Here is a 22,068-nt window from a genome sequence, read left to right as displayed (position 1 = left end):
TACTTACTTATTGCATTGTGGGAACCGGGTCAGCAGCTTCTCCAGAATCTTCTCCAGTTTGTCTACTGGTTGGGGCCGGGGAGTTTCAGTAGAAGCCTTAACACCACCCAGGCCTGGGGGAGGTGGGATGGAGGCGGCGGGGGGCACATGTGGACCATGGGGCCCGACAAGGGAACCCAAGCCAGGGCTGTTTCTCCCATGGGAGCCAGGAAGGGGTGGGGAAGGCTGGTTGGGCTGGGAAAGGGCAGGGTTCAGGATTGGGAAAGACAAGGAACGGGGATCTGCACTGGGCATAACCATGGGCATTGTGACCTGCCCAATGGAGAAGGGCATCCGAGGAGCCAGAGAGGGATTGGGTTGAAACACCTGAAGCATGAAGTCTGTCTGCAGAGGGGAAGAGGAGGAAAACAGGAGAGAGAGAAAGAAAACCAAAGTTTAGGAAACTGGAGCAGAGATCAATGAGCAACTCTTTCTTGTACCAAATAAGGATGGTCCCAGTATCTTCATAAGAAGACCAAGTGAGTGAATTCCCATTGTGGCTCAGCAGTAATGAACCCAGCTAGTATCCATGAGGATGCGGGTTCTATCCCTAGCCTCAATCAGTGGGTTAAGGATCTGGTGTTGCCGTGAACTGTGGTGCAGGTTGCAGACATGGCTTGTATCCCAAGTTGCTGTGGCTGTGGTGCAGGCTGGCAGCTGTAGCTCTGATTTGACCCCTAGCCTGGGAACTTCCATGTGCCACGGGTGTGGCACTAAAAAAGAAAAAAAAAAGACCAAGTGAAAGACTCTAGACTCTACCACCAACACAAAAAGCCAGACTCCCCAAAGCTAGCAGTCTTACCTCTGACGGGGGTGGAGGCAAAGTGGGAGTAGGGATCTGAGGAAGGCTGCTCAGCTTGGCTCCGTTCCTCACTAGCTGGATATGACTATTAAACTGGTCCTAGACAAGCGAGAAAAGCAGGAATTATCCCTTACTGCTGAGCAGAGCAAGCCTCTATATAAAGAGAGCAGCATCTTGTATCAGGAAAACAAGGGGAGCGCCAGGACAGGCCCTGAGTGGCAATGGTCCTCCCCTGTGGCCAGAAGTGTGTAAGCACAGGTTAATTCTGACCCGATGACCACCCATCACTACACTTACCCGAACATTCTTTTTCATTATTCGAACTCCATTCAGTCTTGTCTCCCATTCCTGTTTGGAACGAACTGTCTCTAGTGTCGGGGGAGTTGACCTTTTAAGGAACCAACAGTTAATGTAAAGAATTAAAGAAAGCCTAGCTCCTAACTCTCTGATATAGCAGAATAGCAGCTGGCTAATACGCTTGGAGAGAAGAGGTTGGAACAAGTGCAGGAGAAGGCCAAGGTTCTAAATTATTTGCCTCACTTCAACTCCAACATCTTGCAATGCAAATGTTAGAGAAAGAGAACCAACCACAGAGAGGGGGTTCTTGTCTGGCTGAAAAATGCCACAGGGGTCCTCCAGATTTCATGGCAGAAAGGGAAAACATGACTGCAGAAAAATCAAATCTCCATAGACATTTGTTATGCTTGACAGCATAAGAGATATTGTTTATCAAACTGGAAATAATACAATAAAAAGTGCAAAACTAAAAAACTATAAAAGGGATGAGCCAGAGAGTGAGAAAGTTTAGAATATGGGATGAGAAATCACTGAACAAATTACCATCACACAGGGATGACTTCCTATGAAGACAGAAGAAGTGCCAGACTAGCTAGCCTAGGGTTTCAAAAACCTAAAAAAGATCCCCCCCTCCAAACACAAAGCTGCAGAGTCATTAAAACCCGAGAATTGGAATGTACTTACTTGAGGTAAGTAAGGTGCAGTTCTGCCTCTTTTTCTGCTTCTTCTAGTTTCAATACCAGCAACTCTTTCCGACTCTCTAGTGATAAAATCTAAGAAAACCACACACATACCCACACAAATAATTTATTAATTCCACATACACAAAGCTATCCCTTGGATCGTTAAAACGATGCTTAGTGGCTCTAAGGTATAATACTTAAATAGCTTAGTGGTATAATACTATACCAAAAGTATATATACCATCCGGAAGCCCAAAATCAAGGACTTCAAGATAGTGGCTCTTCTCACCTCTGCCTTCCAGGCCCGTTCTGTCTCCTCCATAATGTTCCGATTTATTTCGCCATCCTGATTCTTGAGTCTATCCAGTTCCATTTCCCACACTTCTCTATAAGATAGGAAACCAAGAACAAGGCTAAGGGAAGAAAGACAAGCTTGCTAAGGGACACCAACGCAAAAGTAAAACCCAAAATTGGTCTTCCAGGGAGTTCCCGTTGTGGCTCAGCAGGTTGAGAACCTGATTAGTATCCGTGAGGATGCAGGTTCAATCCATGGCCTCTATCAGTGGCTTAAGGATCCAGCACTGCCACAAGCTATGGTGTACGTAGGATGCAGGTGTGACTCGGATCCTGCGTTACTATGGCTGTGGCACAGGCCAACAGCTGCAGCTCTGATTCAACCCCTTGCCAAAGAACTTCCATATGCTGCAGGTGCAGCCCTAAAAAGGGGGGAAAAAAAGAGAGCAAAAAGTGGGCTACCAGGTATGTTTGAGGAAGTGTTACTCTAGGTATTAATTACAGATATAAACAAATAAAGTTTCAAGTCATTTGAAATTGCATAAATACCCTGTATTTGAGAGTAAAAATGTTCACATCTCCACTTGCTAAAATAAAATTATCCAGAGCAGGAAAAAATGTGTACTTAGGACCAAAACCCACTGAAGGCAGAATGTTCTATGTTCAAGGAGGGCTCAAGTTACGGCATTCCTCTTACTTCTTCTGTCTTTTAGTATGGGTACTGAGGAATGCAGATAATACTTAGCTCTACTGCAGCAACCACTAATTCACTACTAACCACACATATACTGCCTTACCGATTTTCATATTTCCTCAGCTACAGTAAACATTCTTCCAAAGAAAAAAATGTTCTCAGAGTTCCCGTAGTGGTGCAGTGGTTAACGAATCCAACTAGGAACCATGAGGTTGCGGGTTCGATCCTTGCTCAGTGGGTTAAGGATCCAGCGTTGCCGTGAGCTGTGGTGTAGGTCGCAGACGCGGCTCGGATCCCGAGTTGCTGTGGCTGTGGCGCAGGCTGGCAGCTACAGCTCCAATTAGACCCCTAGCCTGGGAACCTCCATATGCCACGGGAAGCAGCCCAAGAAATGGCAAAAAAAAAAAAAAAAAAAAAAGTTCTCGTCATACCTCAGGACTTCTTTCCATCCATTTCCTTCATTCTTACACCAGCTCCCAGCCCATCCCCAGAGTGTGAATAGGGTGACCGACTGTAGGACAGAGGGACTTCCCAGGACATGGGATGGGTGATCACTCTACTCAGGACTGAAGATATCAATAAAGGAACAGAGCCAGCAAAACAATTTCCCTGTGTTACACTTGATTGTAATGTAATCAGCTATATGGCTAAAAGCAACAGGATTACCCAGATCAGTGGGCAGAATAGTATGGAAATGTAGAAATTATTTTTATTTATTTTTTTTTTTCTTTTTGCGATGCAATCTGATACTTCTTATTCTATTTTACTTCATTTTGCTACTTTTTTTTTTGTCTTTTTGCCTTTTCTAGGGCCGCTCCCACGGCATATGGAGATTCCCAGGCTAGGGGTCCAATCGGAGCTGCAGCCCCTGGCCTACGCCAGAGCCACAGCAACTCGGGATCCGAGCCACGTCTGCAACCTACACCGCAGCTCACGGCAATGCTGGATCGTTAACCCACTGAGAAAGGGCAGGAATCGAACCTGCGACCTCGTGGTTCCTAGTCAGATTCGTTAACCACTGCGCCATGACGGGAACTCCTTTATTTATTTTTAAAAAGGATTTTTAAAATTTTATTTAATTAGTCTATTTATTTTAAAAAAGAATTTTTAAAAGGTGAAAATAAGAAAAGCTTGGGAAGGATTATATCTTAAGACAAGTGTTCCCACTTCTCTACAGTAAGAAAAACAATTTCATTCATCTTCTGGTTGTTTAGTAATCTTAAATAGACAAAAGGGAACAATTCACTTAACATAGGTGTTTGAGATCCCTTTTTTCCATTTCCTGATTCTCCACACATCCCTGGCTCTCTACTTCATAAAGTATAGGGGTTTGTGTGTCTGTCTGTCTGCCTGTCTGCACGTGCGTGCACGAACATGCATGTGTCTAACATACACTCATTTATTGATTCACTCACAGATTAACATCAGTCTGCTCCTCTGCTGACAAAGTCCTCATGTAATAGATACAACCAGGAGGGCATATGCTTCCTTAATCTCCAGGTATTATCCTCCTCAAATAAACTTCCTGCCAGAGGAAGAATTCTCTAATAGTTCTTTAGAAAAAGGTTTATAGGAAGATGTATTTTCCTAATATAACACATATTCCTCAAGTGAAAAAAAAAAATGAGGAGTCAGAATCCTCTTACCATAAAAATATGTGGAATATGTTGTGGGGTCAATCAATGATCTAGTTGACCGACTAGTTAGTCTCCAACAATGAGATACTTGTAGGAAAACATGACAGCTGTCTTCTGTGAATGATGTTATTCTTAAAGATTGTCTCTAACTTTATTAAACACATTTGTCAACTACAGATAAGACTTATATTAGAAGAGTCTTTTGCCATGTCCATGGCGAACATCCCACCAATTCACACACACACAAATCTTTTCCTTTGGGCATCTGGCAACTTTTATCTCACTGGGATCCAACAAGGTAAAGGAAACTACAAACTCAACAAAAATGGTTAAGGAATTCTTAAACAGTCATAAAAATGGTCGGCCTCATCAAATGTTGCCTTGCCTGGAACATCCGTATCAGATTTCACTTCACTAAGGGGTCCTAGCTGTAACCTATGCTATGGAAAAAAAAAACTTGAAACTTGCTATGCAAGTTGGATAGGAGTTCCCGTCATGGCGCAGTGGTTAACGAATCCGACTAGGAACCATGAGGTTGCGGGTTCGATCCCTGCCCTTGCTCAGTGGGTTAACGATCCGGCGTTGCCATGAGCTGTGGTGTAGGTTGCAGATGCGGCTCGGATCCCGCGTTGCTATGGCTCTGGCATAGGCCGGTGGCTACAGCTCCGATTCAACCCCTAGCCTGGGAACCTCCATATGCCGCGGGAGCGGCCCAAGAAATAGCAAAAAGACAAAAAAAAAAAAAAAAAAAAAAAAAAAAAAAAAAAAAAATCCTTGATAAAAGAGAAACCACTGAGTATGTTTTAACTCTTTATTTTATTTTTATTTTTGGCTGCACCTGCAGAAGTTCCCAGACAAGGATTGAAACAGTATCACAGCAGTGACAACGCCAGATCCTTAGCCCACTAGGCCACCAGGAAAACTCCTGTTTTAACTCTTTTTTTCTTTCCTTTTTTTTTTTTTTTTTTTTTTTTTTTTGGTCTTTTTAGGGCCACACCCCTGGCATATGGAGGTTCCCAGGCTAAGGGTTGAATCAGAGCTGTAGACGCTGGCCTACACCACAGCCACAGCAATGCCAGATCTGAGCCATGTCTGCGACCTTCACAGACATGGCAATGCCGGATCCTTGACCCACTGAGTAAGGCCAGAGATCAAACCTGTGTCCTCATGGACACTAGTCAGATTCTTTTCTGCTAAGTCATGACAGGAACTCCTGTTTTAACTCTTTAAATGCTTGGTCTCATTTCTTTCAAGTTCCAAGCTTCTGCTATTTTGCATAGCAAGTTTCAGGGATCAATGAATGGTTCAAATGAATAAATCCTACCAGACAGTACAAGTCTGACTTGTTGCAGTCCCCAATATGTTTGCATAATTTAAAAAATTAATTTTGCTTTTGACCATGTGAATTATACAAATTATGAAAAGTTCAGAATACACAAAACAGAATCTAATATAGAGGTCTCCACTCTTCTACTTACTGACTGTGTGACCCCTGACAAGTTACTTAATCTTTCTCAACCCCAGTTTTTCCATCTGAAAAATGAGTAGGACCTACATCATGGGACTGATGGGAGAGTTCACTGAGAAAACACACATAAAGAATTTAAAATAGTGCCTAACACTATTATAAACAGTGGGAAGCATCCAAATATTTTTAAAGTACTGTTTAAAATTCCACTTCCTACAACTCATCTACTCACACACACACACAAAAAAATTCTTATACTACTTTCCAATATAAATCCATTATATATGCTTTTCAAACAAAAACTGATTTTTTAATCTTTTTCATACTAATGTGTTTTTTTCATATCATTAAGTATTCTTCAAAAATGTGATTTTAAAATAATTATCCATTGTACATATATCCTATTATTTATTTAGGTATTCTCTCCAGTTACTTTCAATTTCACAATTATAAATATTATAGTGAGCATCTGTGCACAGGTACTAACACAGGTTCATGATAAAAGTAATGTGTTTAGGTTTGAGAGGAAGCTACTTACAGCAATTAAGAAAGAACACAGCTTCTGGAGTCAAAGTAAGCTCACAGTCCAAATCCAGACCCTATCACTATCTATGCAACCTCTGGCAAGTTACTTAACTTTTCTGTACCTCCTGAAGCAAAATGGAGATAATGAGATAGTCTACCTCTCATATAGCGCCATTATCTGGATTAGGAAGAGGTAATATATACAAAATACCTAGAACCGTCTCTGGCTTATAGTAAGAACTTAAAAAATGTTAGTTATCATTTGGATGTTAGAACATCTTCCTTCGGAGAAACTAAAATATATGAATACATTTTTTTCTATCACAAGTGGTGGTGGCAATTGGGTGATTTTAATGGAGAGAAGCAGATTCCAAGAATCTTATAAAATAGTTTGACAGAGATAGAACTAAAAATTAAGATGCTGAGTACTCAGCCCAAATACTTTCCTTTCAGAAAATATTATACTTTAAACATGGCAAAAGGAAACAACAAACATGCTGGATGAGTTAATATTAAATAAGGGTTGGCTGTCCTGAATTTAAGGTAGGTTATGAAATCCTTTTCTCTGAACTGAAGCTAATATAAACCAGTATAAAATGAATGAGATCAGACATAAACAGAAAAACTTTACCCTGAGATGCACTGCAAATTTATTACTTATGGGGCAAGAATTCTTCCTTGATTCAATTTAACTCAACATCTACTGAGCAGCCTACAATGTGCTAGGCATTTCTGCTAAAAGCTGGGGATATAAAGATGCCTAGTTCCTGCCCACAAGCAGCTCACAATTCAGTAATTTTCCAAGTGAACAAATGGAACAGGAAATACTAGGCAGATGAAATAGCATGTGCAAAGGCCACAGAAAGAGCACCAAGCTAAGGAAACAGTCCAGTTCAGCAGCAATGGGTACATAAGTGGTCTGGGCTGGGGATACAAATGAAAGTGCCACGAGCATAGAAATAGCTGGGGAAACTGGACAGCTACATATAAATCAATGAAACCAAAAGACACCCACACAACGCACAAAAATAAACTCAAAATGGTTTAGACTTAAACATAAGACAAGACATCATAAAACTCCTATAAGAGAACACAGGCAAAATGTTCTGACATCAACCTTACAAACATTTTCCTAGGTCAGTCTCCCAAGGCAACAGAAATAAAAATAAAAATAAACCAATGGGACTTAATCAAACTTAAAACCTTTTGCACAGCAAAGGAAACCATTAAAAAAACAAAAAACAAAAAAAAAAGACAACCTAGAGAATGGGAGAAAATAGTTTCAAATGATAAAACTAACAAGGGCCTAATCTCTAAAATATACAAATTTATACAACTTAACAGCAAAAAAACCAACCCAATTGAAAAATGGGCGGAAGACCCGAACAGACATTTCTCCAAAGAAGACATCAGATGGCCAACAGACACATAAAAAAATGCTCAACATCACAAATTATTAGAGAAATGCAAATCAAAACTATAATGAGGTACCACCTTACACCAGTCAGAATGGCCATAATTAACAAGTCAACAAATAACATATGCTAGACAGGGTGTGGAGAAAAGGCTACCCTCCTTCACTGTTGGTGGGACTGGAAATTGGTAAAACCACCATGGAAAACAGTATAGAGGCTCTTCAGAAAACTAAATATAGAACTACCATATGACCTGGCAATCCCACTCCTGGGTATATACCTGGGCAAAACTTTCACTGAAAAAGATGCATGCACCCTTATGTTCACTGCAGCACTATTCACAATAGCCAAGACATGGAAACAAACTAAATGTCCATCGACAAATGAATGGACTGAGAAGATGTGGTATATAAACATAATGGAATACTACCCAGCCATAACAAAGAACCAAACAATGCCATTTGCAGCCACATGGATGGAACTAGAGACTCTCATACTAAGCAAAGTAAGTCAGAAAGAGAAAGGCAAATACCATATGATATCACATATCTGGAATCTAATACATGGCACAAATGAACCTATCTACAGAAAAGAAACACACTCACAGACTTGGAGTACAGACTTGTGGTTGTGGAGGAGGAGGCAGTGGGATGGACTGGGAGTTTGGGGTTAGAAGATGCAAACTATGCATTTGAAGTGGATAAGCAATGAGATCCTACTGTATAGCACAGAGAGCTGTACCTAGTCACCTGTGATGGAGCATGACGGAGGATAACGTGAGAAAAACAATGTGTGTGTATATATGAATGATGAATGACTGGGTCAGTTTGCTGTACAGCAGAAATTGACAGAACATTGTAAATCAACTATAACAGAAAAAAATAAATATCTTAAAAAAAAAAAAAGAAAAAGAAATAGCAGTAGAAGCTATTAGAAATAATAGCTTATGGAAGAAATAATTAGAACAGCAGTTTGCAAAACACAGTTCATGATCCCCAAAATCCTGTGAGGGCCCAGACTATGAAGCAAAACTAATTTCTTCTTTTTTAAAAAATTAATTAATAAGTAAATAATGCAGCACATAGACGTTCTCAAGCAGCAATCAGATCTGCACCATAGCAGCGACCTGAGCCACAGCAGTGATAACGCCAGATCCTTAACCCACTGCACCATCAGGGAATTCCCAAAACTAATTTCATAAAAACAAATTTATTTGCCCTTTTCACTCTCATTCTTACATGAGTCTGCAGTGGAGTTTTCCTGAGGCTACACAACATGTAATGATATCATCACTCTGATGGCTAGTGGAATATATGCTTCTATATTCTTAAGTTTTCTAGCATTCTCTAAGGCAGTAGATTTATGGTATAATTTTTTTCCTTCTCAGTACTTCTATTGTGCTCTTGCAGCTATCTTTAGTTATACTTGCTATAATCTCCATAATCTCACTATTGTTCAATAAATCATTACTGTAAAATTTCAAAGTTCTCCACACATCTAGGTGGAAACAAGTACTTTCTGCTATTTTGCTTTACAACAATACATTTCATAGTTTTTGAAAACTCTTCTCAATTTTTAAATTATATCTAAAATTATTACATTCAAATTCAATTTTTTCTAAAATGAAATTTGTAATTTCTCTTATATTTAGGAATGAATCACTGACTCAAAACAGAGATATTAAAGGACTTACTTTCTTACCCACAGCTGCAATACATACACTTAGAGATATTAAAATAGATGCAACTGGCCTGGAGTTATCTGACTCATGGAAAGAATCTACTCCAAAAAAACTGGACAAAATTGTAAATGAGAAACCAAAGTAGGACAAGAGCCATCTTCCTCTTGACTTTATAGATGTTAATAATTTCTTACTATATTTTAAGTAACAGAATATTTTCTAATTATATTATGCCAGTTAAGTTACAGTGACATTTTGCAACCAATCATTTGGAGTTTAAAGAAAAAGTAGCTGAATATTTTCAATGTAGATGTGATGAATTCTTTACAATTCTTAAAACTGTTAGCACCTTTCAAGTTAGAAATGAAAAAGCCACTGAAGCATCTTAGGGGAAGTTACTGTACTTCATTAACTAGAGAAGCATGACCTGGTACAGGTGACACTGCCTACTGAATGAAGTCAGTAAAAGAAATCACAGCAGTGCTGCTTTTTATGATAAATAGTAATTCATCAAATTAAAGATTTTGCTGCAAATCTGAAGGCTTATTTAATATCTCATTTGCAGAATTATAATTTTACTGTACAATTAGACTGTACAGATGAATAAGACTAGACCTGCTATTTTGTTTCTATTCATGTAGTACTGTCACCAACTACTCATTGAAGATGATGTCGTGTATGAATTCTTGGCAACAAACACAAGGCATGCTGACCTAAGCCAAGATGAATAACTCTTCTGAATCTCACGGTTTATCTTAGAGCAATGGTTGACACTTATACTGCACTTACTAGTATGAAAATTATAGCAGCTACAAATATTGGCAGCATACACAAATGAAAGCAGTGGCATCAAATTACACTACTGGCCACTGTATTCTTTATTGCCACACACTGGCAGCTGTGGGGGAAGGGCAGTTTTACTTCAGGCTGCCCTTGATGAAGCCATCACAAGTAATGACTGTATTAGATCTCAGCCCTTAAAAACACGCCTTTTAAATACTGTTTATAAAATGCTACATTGCAAAGTACAATGGTTGTCTTGAGGAAAAGCACACGTTGAGACTGAGTTGAACCAGCCTCTTTTTTCATGTAACATCATTTTTACTTTAAAAAATAACAGATAATAGTTATTTGAATTTGAGTATTTAGAAGACATGTTCTTGAAAAGAACGAAGTACTCTTGTTATTTCAAAGAAAACAACTGACAGTGTTTGTTGCCAACAGTAACATTTGAGCTTTCAAGCAAAGATTAGAATTTTGTAAAGTCTATACTAGCCATTGGCAGCTTGAAGGCTTCTCATTACTTAAAGATTATTTGATGAGGTCAACAGTGATGTAGGCAAATGGGATTCTTTAAACACTTGGAAGAGTTGCATAACTCTGAACCAGTATTTTCTTTTCTTTTCTTTCCTTTTTTTTTAGGGCCTTACCTGCGGCATATGGAGGTTCCCAGGCTAGAGGTCCAATTGGAGCTACAGCTGCTGGCCAATGCTACAGCCACAGCAATGCAGGATCTGAGCTGTGTCTGCAACCTATACCACAACTCACGGCAACGCTGGGTCCTTAACCCACTGAGCCAGGCCAGGGATTGAACCTGAGTCCTCATGGATGCTAGTCAAATTCGTTAAACACTGAGCCATGACGGGAACTCCATGAACCAGTATTTCTAAATTATCAATGCATTATTTTATCAAATCAACTATGGGGCCCATCTGGAATAAAGATTGGTATAAAAATTATTTTAAGCTGAAGATATTTCAGATTCAACAGATGCAGAAAAAAATGCCTTCTCTGAGCTTCCCTTAACTAAATTCAGCAAGTTCTGGGAAATAAGGCTGTCATAAATTCTCTTCAGGGCAGATCTACTCCCAGAAAAAAGGAATGCAAACAACATCTACCCTACATCTCTTCTTCAGTGGAATTTTATGGCCCTGAAGGAGATGGGAAAAAACCATATAACCATATATATATAAATATTATCACAAACTTTTAACTCCTGCCTGTTCTCCCAAAAGCCCATTTACCTTTCCAAAAAGCCCAGAAAGTACCCTTTCTCCCCCACTTTTAAAAAGCCATTTGTTTTTCCATAAGCCCCAAATTCTAACCAGTCCTTTGAGCTACTCATCACTGAGTTCTCCCGCTGTATGCATGTTGCATGCATAAACTGGGTTTTCTTGTTAATCTGTATTTTGTCAATTTAATTTATAGTCCTCAGAAACTGAACCTACTAAGGTAGAGGGGAAAGTTTTTCCTCCCCTAACAGAAAGATGCATTCAAAGTGCACGTTAAGACAGTGGATTTAATAAAACAGTACAAAAAGTTCATTGATGTGGTTACAGATTCCAAAATGCAATGAAACTTTAAGAGATAAAAACTCTCCAGAGGAGTTCCCGTCGTAGCTCAGTGGTTAACGAATCCGACTAGGAACCACGAGGTTGTGGGTTCGATCCCTGGCCTTGCTCAATGGGTTAAGGATCTGGCACTGCCATAAGTTGTGGTGTAGGTTGCAGACCTGGCTGGGATTCCGCGCAGCTGTGGCTCTGGTGTGGGCCAGCGGCTACAGCTCTGATTAGACCTCTAGCCTGGAAACCTCCATATGCTGCAAGAGCAGCCCAAGAAACAGCAAAAAAAAAAAAAAAAAAAAAAAAAAAACCTCTCCAGAAAGTGGGCATAGAAGGAATCTACCTCAACACAATAAAAGCCATATAGGACAAACCCACAATTAACATCATTCTCAATGGTGAAAAACTGAAAGCATTTCCACCAAGATGGGGAACAAGATAAGGATGCCCACTTTCAAAACTGTTCTTCATCATAGTATTATAAGTCCTCACACAGCAATCAGAGAAGAAAAAGAAATAAAAGGAATTCAAATTAGAAAAGAAGTCAAATTATCACTATCTGCACATGTCATGACAACGCACTTAGAAAATCCTAAAGATGCTCCCAGAAAACTTAAAGCTCGTCAATGATTGTGGCAGGTAAAGTTGCAAGATACAAAATTAATATGCAGAAATCTATTGCATTTCTATATATTAACAATGAGAGGTCACAAAGAAAAATTAGGGAAACAATTCCATTTACCATCATATCAAAAAGAATAAAATACCTAGGAATAAATCTACCTAAAGTAGGAGTTCCTGCTATGGCTCAGCAGGTTAAGAACCCAAAAGAGTGCTCCTGAGGATGCAGGTTTGATCCCTGGCCTCACTCCTTAGGTTAAGGATCCAGTACTGCCTCAAGCTGCAGCATAAGTTGTAGAGGTAGCTCAGATCCCATGTTGCTGTGGCTGTGATGTAGGCCAGCAGCTGTAGCTCCAATGTGACCCCTAGCCCAGGAATTTCCATATGCTGCAGGTACGGCTGTAAAAATAAAAATAAAATAAAACAACCTAAAGAGACAAAAGACCTGTACTCTGAAAACTATAAGATGCTAATGAAAGAAATCAAAGATGACAAAAACAGAGAGATACACCATGTTCTTGGATTGGAAGAATGAATATTTTCAAAATGACTATATTACCCAAGGCAATCTACAGATTCAATGCAATCCCAATCAAATTACCAAGGACAAATTACCACAGACAGAACTAAAACAAAATATTTTAAAATTTGTATGGAAACACAAAAGAACCCAAATAGCTAAACAATATTAAAAAAGAAAAATGGAACTGGAGGAATCAAGCTTCCTAACTTCAGACTATACTACAAAGCTACAGTCATCAAAACAGTATGGTGTTGGCACAAAAACAGAAATACAGATCCATGGAACATGACAGAAAACCCAGAAATAAATCCAAGCACCTTTGGTCAACTAATTTATGACAAAGGAGGCAAGAACACACAGGGGAAGAAAGATAGTCTCTTTCTCTAGGAAAAATGGACAGCTACTTGTAAAAGAATGAAATTAGAACATTCTCTAACATCATACCCAAAAATAAACTCAAAATGGATTAAAGACCTAAATATAAGACCAGATACTATAAAACTCCTAGAGGAAGACATAGGCAGAATACTCCTTGACATAAATCATAGTGATACATAGATTGATCTACCTCCTAGAATAATGACAATAAAAACAAAAATAGGAGTTCCCATCATGGCTCAATGGTTAACGAAGGAACCATGACGTTGAGGGTTTGATCCCTGGCCTTGCTCAGTGGGTTAAGGATCCAGCGCTTCCGTGAGCCGTGGTATAGGTTGCAGACGTGGCTCAGATCTGGTGTTGTGTCTCTGGCGTAGGCTGGTGGCTACAGCTCCAATTAGATTCCTAGTCTGGGAACCTCCACATGCCGCTGGTGAGGCCCTAAAAAGACAAAAAAAAAAAAAAAAAAAAAAAAAATCCAGTGTTTGGGACCTAATTAAACCAAAAAGCTTTTGTACAGCAAAGGAAATCACTTAAAAACCAAAAACAAAACTCATAGAATGAGAGAAAATCTTTGCAAACAATGCAACCAACAAAGCCTTAATCTCCAAAATACGTGAACAACTCAACAACAAAAAACCAAAAAACCCAATCGAAAAATGGGCATAAGACCTAAATAGACATTTCTCCAAAGAAGATATGTGGATGGCTAGTAGACACATGAAAAGATGCTCAACATCACTAATTATTAGAGAAATGCAAAATAAAACTACAATGAAGTACCACCTTACACCAGTCAGACTGGCTATCATTACTAAATCTACAAATAACAAATGCTGGAGAGGGTGTTGAGAAAAGGGAAGCCTCCTACACTGTTAGTGGGAATGTAAATTGGTACAACCACTATGGGCATATATCCAGACAAAACTGCAATTCAAAAAGATACATGTACCTATATATTCATAGCAGCACTATTCACAATAACCAAGTTATGAAAACAATCTAAATGTCCCTCAACAGATGAATGGATTAAGAAGATGTGGTACATATACACAATGGAATACTACTCAGCCATGAAAAAATGCTATTTGCAGCAACATGGATGCAACTAGAGATTCTCATACTAAGTGAAATAAGTCAGAAAGAAAAAGACAAATACCTTATGATATCACTTACATGTGTAATCTAAAACATGGCACAAATGAACCTATCTACAAAACAGAAACAGACATACATACAAGAGAACAGACATGTGGTGGCCAAGGGGAAGGAAGGAGAGAGAGGGATGGTCTGGGAATTTGGGGATAGTAGATGCAATTACATAGTAGACAGCGAGGTCCTACCATATAATAGAGGGAGCCACATCCAACCCATAATGGAAAGGAATATTTTTTAAAAAGAATGCATATACATGTATAACTAAGCCACTCTGCCACACAACAGAAATTATCACAACACTGTAAATCAAATATACTTTTATTTTTTTGGCTGCGCCTTTGGCATGTGGAAAATCCCAGGCCAGGGATCAAACCCTCACCACAGTAGCAACCTGAGCCACTGCAGTGACAATGCCAGTTCTTTAACCCCACCTGACCACAAGAGAACTACAGTAAATCCAGTAAATTAATTATTATTAAATAAATAAATAAAGGCCATGTATAAAAAGATGGAAAAATATATCCTATGTAAAGAATAACCATATATAGCTGTAGTACCTATATTGACATTACATAAAACAAACATTAACATAAAGAGTATCACCAAGATATAAAGGCACTGCATAATGATAAAATGAGAATCATTAAGAATACATAACTGGGGGTTCCCATCATGGCTCGGTGGTTAATGAACCCGACTAGTATCCATGAGGACACAGGTTTGATCCCTGGCCTTGCTCAGTGGGATAAGGATCCGGTATTGCCGTGAGCTGTGGTGTAGGTCACAGATGCAACTCACATCCCGCATTGCTGTGGCTGTGGTATAGGCCAGTAGCTACAGCTCCCCTATCCTGGGAACTTCCATGTGCTGCAGGTGAGGCCCTAAAAAGACAAAAACAAATACACAAAAAAGAATACGTAACAATCATTAAGTGTATATGTTATCTAACACAGCTTCAAAATCTAAGAAACAAAAATTGACAGAATTGAAAGGTAAAGAGGAAAATCTACAATCACAGAGATTTTAACCTCTCAGTAACCGATATAACCAAATATTTTATTTATTTATTTTTTGTCTTTTCAGGGCCGCACCTGCGGCATATGGAAATTCCCAAGCTAGGGGTCGAACTGGAGCTGAAGCTGCTAGCCTATACCACAGCCACAGCAATGTAGGACCTGAGCCACATCTGCAACCTACACCATAGCTCCCGACAACACCAGATCCTTAACCTGTGGAATGGGGCCAGTGATCAAAACCACATCTTCATGGATACTAGTCGGGTTCATTACCGCTGAGCTGCAAGAGGAACTCCTAACTAAATATTTTAAAATAAAAAAACTACACAGCAATATTCCTCAATCAACACAGACACAAAAATCCTTTAAAAATATTAGTGGGGAAGTTGTTATACATCTTGTTATATAAAAACAAGAGCATACCTTGTCCAACTTGGGTGTATCCCAAGAATGGAGAATTGGCTAAACATCAACACAATTCACTATATTAACAAAATAACAAAGAAAAAAATAGCTAATTTTAATGGACTCAGGAAAACCATTTGACAAAATTAAGCATCCATTCATATTAAGAACCCTTGGAAAATCTGAAATAGAAGAGAACTACTTCAATTTGATAAAGGGCATCTACAAAAAATCTATAGCTATCATCAAAATTAATGACAAAATATAAAACAGTTCTCCCTAAGAGCAAAAGCAAGGCAAGGATGTCCACTCTCCCACTTCTATTCAACACTGTACTAGAAGTCCAGGCCGATGCAATATTTACAAGAAATAAAAAGGCTTAAGATTTGAAAGGAGGGGAGTTCCCGTCGTGGCGCAGTGGTTAACGAATCCGACTAGGAACCATGAGGTTGCAGGTTCGGTCCCTGCCCTTGCTCAGTGGGTTAACGATCCGGCGTTGCCGTGAGCTGTGGTGTAGGTTGCAGACGCGGCTCGGATCCCGCGTTGCTGTGGCTCTGGCGTAGGCCGGTGGCTACAGCTCCGATTAGACCCCTAGCCTGGGAACCTCCATATGCCGCGGGAGCGGCCTAAGAAATAGCAGCAACAACAACAACAACAACAACAACAACAACAAAAAAAAAGACAAAAAAAAAAAGATTTGAAAGGAAAAAATAAAACTATATTTTCACAGATGCCATGCTTGGTTATGCAGAAAATCTTAAGGAATCTATAAAACAAATACACCAATATGTAAATTCAGCGAAGTTGCAGATACAAGGATAATATTCAAAAATAAATTCTATTTTTACATACGAGCAGGAAACAATGGGAAATTTTTAAAAACTTTAAATACTTACAATAGTGTCAAAGAACATAAAACACTTAGGAATAAATTCCTTTACAAACATAAAGAACGATGTGTGAGACCTGTACACTGAAAACTATAAAGCATTGCTAAGATAAATCAAAAACCTATATAAATAAAAGGACACATAGTAGTTATGGAATGGAAGACTCAATATTATTAGGATGTCAGTTTCCCACAGGTTGATCTATAGATTCAAGGCAACTGGGTTCTCACCAGTTTCATTTTTGTTTTTGTAGAAACTGACAAGCTGCCCCTCAAATATATACATATATATAAATGCCACAACCTAGCAATCTTAAACGGCAGAAGAATTTGCATTATCTGACTTTATAAATTACTATTAAGCTATAATAATCCCAACAGTGTGATCTGGCATAAAGATAGACAAATATATGAATACAATAGATTGGTACTGTACTCAGAACAGACCTATTATTTATACTGATTCATATCATCATTCAGTTTTTGGCAAAGATGTCAAGCGACCCAATTGAGAAAGCAAAGTCTTTTCAAAAAACAGTGCCAAAACAACTGATGGGGAAAATGTATTTAAACCCCTATTTCTCACCATACACAAAAATTAATTTTATGGACCACAGACATACATATTAAAAGTTAAAGTGATAAAGCCTCCATAAGAAAACAAAGGGAAACATCATTGCTACTTCAAGGTAGGCAAGGATTTCTTAAGACAGAGAATGCAATAATTATAAAGAGAAACTTGATAAATTAGATTTTATTGAAATTAAAATTTCTGTTCATCAAAAGATGCAATTTTAAAATGAATAGATAACTCAGAGAGTGGAAGAAAATTTTCATAGAACATATAACTGACAAAAGACTTATATTTGCTAACAGGCACATGAAAAATGCTCAACATCACTAATTATTAGAGAAATGCAAATCAAAACTACAATGAGGTACCACCTCACGCCAGTTAGAATGGCCACCATTAACAAGTCAACAAATAACAAATGCTGGAGAGGGTGTGAAGAAAGGAAACCCTCCTACATTGCTGGTAGGAGTGTAAATTGGTACAACCACTATGGAAAACAGTATGGAGGAACCTCAGAAAACTAAATATAAAACTACTATATGACCCAGCAATCCCACTCCTGGGCATATACCCAGACAAAACTTTCATTGAAAAAATACATGCACCTGTATGTTCACTGCAGCACTATTCACAATCAAGACAAGGAAACAACCTAAATGTGCATCGACAGATGAATGGATTGAGAAGATATAGTACATATATACACAATGGCATATTACTCAGCCATAAAAAAGAACAAAATAATGCCATCTGCAGCCACAAATGGATGGAACTAGATGGATGAAACTGGAGACACTCATTCTAAGCAAGTTAAGTCAGAAAGAAAAAGGCAAATACCATATGATATCACTTATATCTGGAATCTAATATATAGCACAAATAATACAAATACAAATACAGAAAAGAAACTCAGGGACTGGGAGAAGGGACTTGTGGTTGACAAGGGAGAGGTAGTGGGATGGACTGGGAGTTTAGGGTTAACAGATGCAAACTATTGCATTTGGAGTGGATAAGCAATGAGATTCTGTCTTGCTGTATAGCACAGGGAACTATATATGGTCACTTGTGATGGAACATGATGGAAGATAATGTGAGAAAAAGAATATATATATGTACGACTGGGTCACGTCACTGTATAGTAGAAACTGACAGAACACTGTAAATCAAGAATAAAGGAAAAAAATTAAAATCTTAAAAAAATAAATAAAATGAATAGCTAAGTCAGAGTGTGGAACAAAATTTTCATAGAACATGTAACTGACTAAAGACTTTTATTTGGAATATGTAAAGAACTTCTACTACACAATAATAAAAAAAAAAGCCAAAAGCTCAACCCCCAAAGTGGGGGGGCACACAATTTCACAGGACACTTGACAAAAAACAAATAAATGAATAGCCAATAAGTGCATGGAAAAGGTGATCAACATCATTACTCATTAGGATTTCCCTCATTAACATCATAATAAGAGTTCAAGCTATGACGCAGTGGGTTAAGAATCTGACTGCATGGGCTCAGGGTGCTGCAGAGGCACGGGTCTGATCCCCAGTCTGGCACAGTGGTTATACAGGATCAGGCATTGCTACAGCATAAGTTGCAACTGTGGCTCGGATTCAATTCCTGGCCCAGGAACTTCCATATGCCATGGATGTGGCCGCTAAAACACACACACACACACACACACACACACACACACACACAATGAAATAATGGATTCAATTCCTGGCCGCTAAAACACACACACACACACACACACACACACACACACACACACACACACAATGAAATAATGGATTCAATTCCTGGCCCAGGAACTTCCATATGCCATGGGTATGGCCACTAAAACACACACACACACACACACACACACAAACACACACAATGAAATACCGGAGTTCCCATCGTGGCTCAGTGGTTCACGAATCTGACTAGGAACCATGAGGTGGCAGGTTAGATCCCTGGCCTTGCTCAGTGGGTTAAAGATCCAGCGTTGCGGTGAGCTGTGGTGTAGGTGGCATACACGGCTCGGATCCCACGTTGCTGTGGTTCTGGCATAGGCCGGCAGCCGATTAGACCCCTAGCCTAGGAATCTCCATATGCCTCGGGAGCAGCCCTAAAAAAGGCAAAATGACAAAAACAAACAAACAAACAAACAAAAAAACCCAGAAGGATGGATAAACAAACCATAGTACATTAACAAAAAGAATATTACTCAAGAATGAAAAAAAGACAACATGAAAAAATATCAAAAGCATTTTGCTGAAAGAAAGAAGTCTTTTTTTTTTTTGGTCTTTTTGCTATTTCTTTGGGCCGCTCCTGCGGCATATGGAGGTTCCCAGGCTAAGGGTCGAATTGGAGCTGTAGCCACTGGCCTACGCCAGAGCCACAGCAACACGGGATCCGAGCCGAGTCTGCAACCTACACCACAGCTCATGGCAACGCCGGATCGTTAACCCACTGAGCAAGGGCAGGGACCGAACCCGCAACCTCATGGTTCCTAGTTGGATTCGTTAACCACTGCGCCATGACGGGAACTCCCTTTTTTTTTTTTTTTTTTGAAAGAAAGAAGTCTTACACAGAAGTTCCCGATCGTGGCTTAGCGGTTAACCTATCTGACTAGCATCCATGAGGACGCAGGTTAGATCCCAGGCCTTGCTCAGTGGGTTAAGGATCCAGCATTACCCTGAGCTGTGGCTGCAGATGTGGCTTGGAGCCTGCATTGCTGTGGCTGTGGTGTAGGCCAGTAGGCAGTTAGAAATGGGAGACTTGAATACAGAAGAGATGCTTCATTTGGAGTTGTTAAAATTAGGTGATAGTTAAAATTATGGAAGTGAATTTTCTTTAGGAAAAAGTATAGAGTAGGGCTCAGATCTGAACTCTGAGGTACACCTACAGTTTGGGAGTAGAAAGAGGAAGAAAAGATAAAAAGAATAATCAGAGAAGAAAGAAACCAGTTTCGAATAGTAGTATAGGGTTTCAAAAGGGAGAAGATGGTTAACGGTGTCATAACTGTAGGGTAGTAAATGAGAACCACGTCTGAATAAAGGCCATTGGCAATTATTGAATGTAATCAATAGAGATCTTTAGGCAAGGGAATTAGGTTACTGGATTTATTTTTCCCTTAATATTTTGTTACGAAAATTTTCAAACATTCAGAGAAGCTGCATCAGTCCATCTTATTTTTTATGCATATTAAAGTAAGATGTAGTTATCAGTAACTTCACCTCTGAACTCATAAACACGTACATATAAATGAAGTCATACAATATGTACTTTTTTGTCTAAGATTTCTTTTTGTTTGTTTGTTTGTTTGTTTTTTAAGGCCGCACTCAGGGCATATGGAGGTTCCCAGGCTAGGGGTCGAACTGGAGCTGCAGCATCTCTTCTGTATTCAAGTCTCCCATTTCTAATTGCCTACTGAGTATTTTAACTTGCATATCCCATATCATCAAAAGTATTACTTCACCCTCAAAATTTTAGACCTGGTATTCTACTTCCCACTTACTGTCCATGGTGCCACAGAGTTACCCAGGGTCAAAACAGTTATTTTGACTTCTCCCTCCATGCTAATCCTTAAAATAATCAGACACCAATTCCTCTTGAATCCATTTCATTTTCATTCAACCATTGGTCTTACGATTAACTCCTATAAACTCATTTATTGTAAGAGCTTACTGATTGATGTCCCAGCCTCTGTCTCTCCCCATAATTCATCCTGCATATTTCTAAAACATCTCTACTCATGTAACTCCTGTTTACACGACCTCTATGATTTCCCGTATCTAAAAGATACTATTACCTGCTGAGCAGAAAAAGTTAAACAAAATGTGTTACTTGCTGGGTTAGCAAATCTCTAAAAATGGAGTCCTCGCAGGAACAAGGCCTCCTCCTCAAAGCCCCCTCCCACCGTGAATCTGAGCTGTCCCTGTCACTCATTTTAACCAAAAGAACACCACAGTAGTAGCACTGGACTCCTTCCAAGTCTATGCCTTAGGAAAGCCTGGAAACTTCCATTTTTACACTCTTGGGGGCCCTGAGCCAATTAAGAAATCTGGCTCTTTTGCTGGAAAGACCACCTGGAGAGGAAAAAGTCCTGAGACAGCATGGAATGAGAGCGTGGAAAAGGCCTAGACATCCCAGGGCCCCCCCCCAGGGCCCAACTTTCCAGGAGTCCCCAGCAAGGTGCCAGAAATATGAATGAAGACATCTTGGATATTCCCACCTCAGCTGCCTTGTAACTGCAGCTACAGTATTAACTCCAAAGGAAAGGAAAAGAACCATCCATCTGATACTCAATCGACCCAAAGAATTGAGGGAAATAATAAAAATTGTTATTTTAAGATGCTAAGTTTCAGTGTTTTTTCATTTTTAGTTTTCATTTATTTATTTATTTGCTTTTTAGATCCACACATGCAGCATATAGAGGTTCCCAAGCTAGGGGTTGAAGTGGCTACAGCCACAGCAACACAGGATGCAAGCCAGGTCTGAGACCTACACCACAGCTCACAGCAACACCAGATCCTTAACCCACTGAGGAAAGCCAGGGATTGAACCAGCATCCTCACGGATACTAGTTGGGTTTGTAACGCACTAAGCCACAACGGGAACTCCTTACAGTAATTATTTTAC

At 39.3% G+C, this 22,068-nt stretch overlaps 1 protein-coding gene across 16 annotated transcripts in view; it reads right to left on the bottom strand.

Moving 5' to 3' along the window:
• The window catches only part of RNF214 (ring finger protein 214), a 43,393-nt gene that overhangs the window by 2,702 nt on the left and 18,623 nt on the right, over nucleotides 1-22,068 (bottom strand). For all 16 annotated transcript variants that reach the window (XM_003357311.5, XM_084976235.1, XM_021062883.2 and 13 more), the window contains 5 exons: nucleotides 2,111-2,207; nucleotides 1,823-1,911; nucleotides 1,139-1,229; nucleotides 842-940; nucleotides 8-384 (listed from right to left, as the gene is read on the bottom strand). In XM_003357311.5, coding sequence (XP_003357359.1) covers nucleotides 8-384; nucleotides 842-940; nucleotides 1,139-1,229; nucleotides 1,823-1,911; nucleotides 2,111-2,207 — 753 coding nt within the window. The remainder of the gene's footprint in view (nucleotides 1-7; nucleotides 385-841; nucleotides 941-1,138; nucleotides 1,230-1,822; nucleotides 1,912-2,110; nucleotides 2,208-22,068) is intronic.

Source organism: Sus scrofa, chromosome 9 (assembly GCF_054392235.1).
Source record: "Sus scrofa isolate SSC_HxYL_T2T_F1_AM1 chromosome 9, Sscrofa_HxYL_maternal_Yorkshire_Landrace_v2.0, whole genome shotgun sequence".
In the NCBI taxonomy this organism is placed as follows: Eukaryota; Metazoa; Chordata; class Mammalia; order Artiodactyla; family Suidae; genus Sus; species Sus scrofa.
The sequence above is the reverse complement of the archived record's forward strand: the minus strand, read 5'-3'. Positions and strand labels throughout refer to the sequence as shown.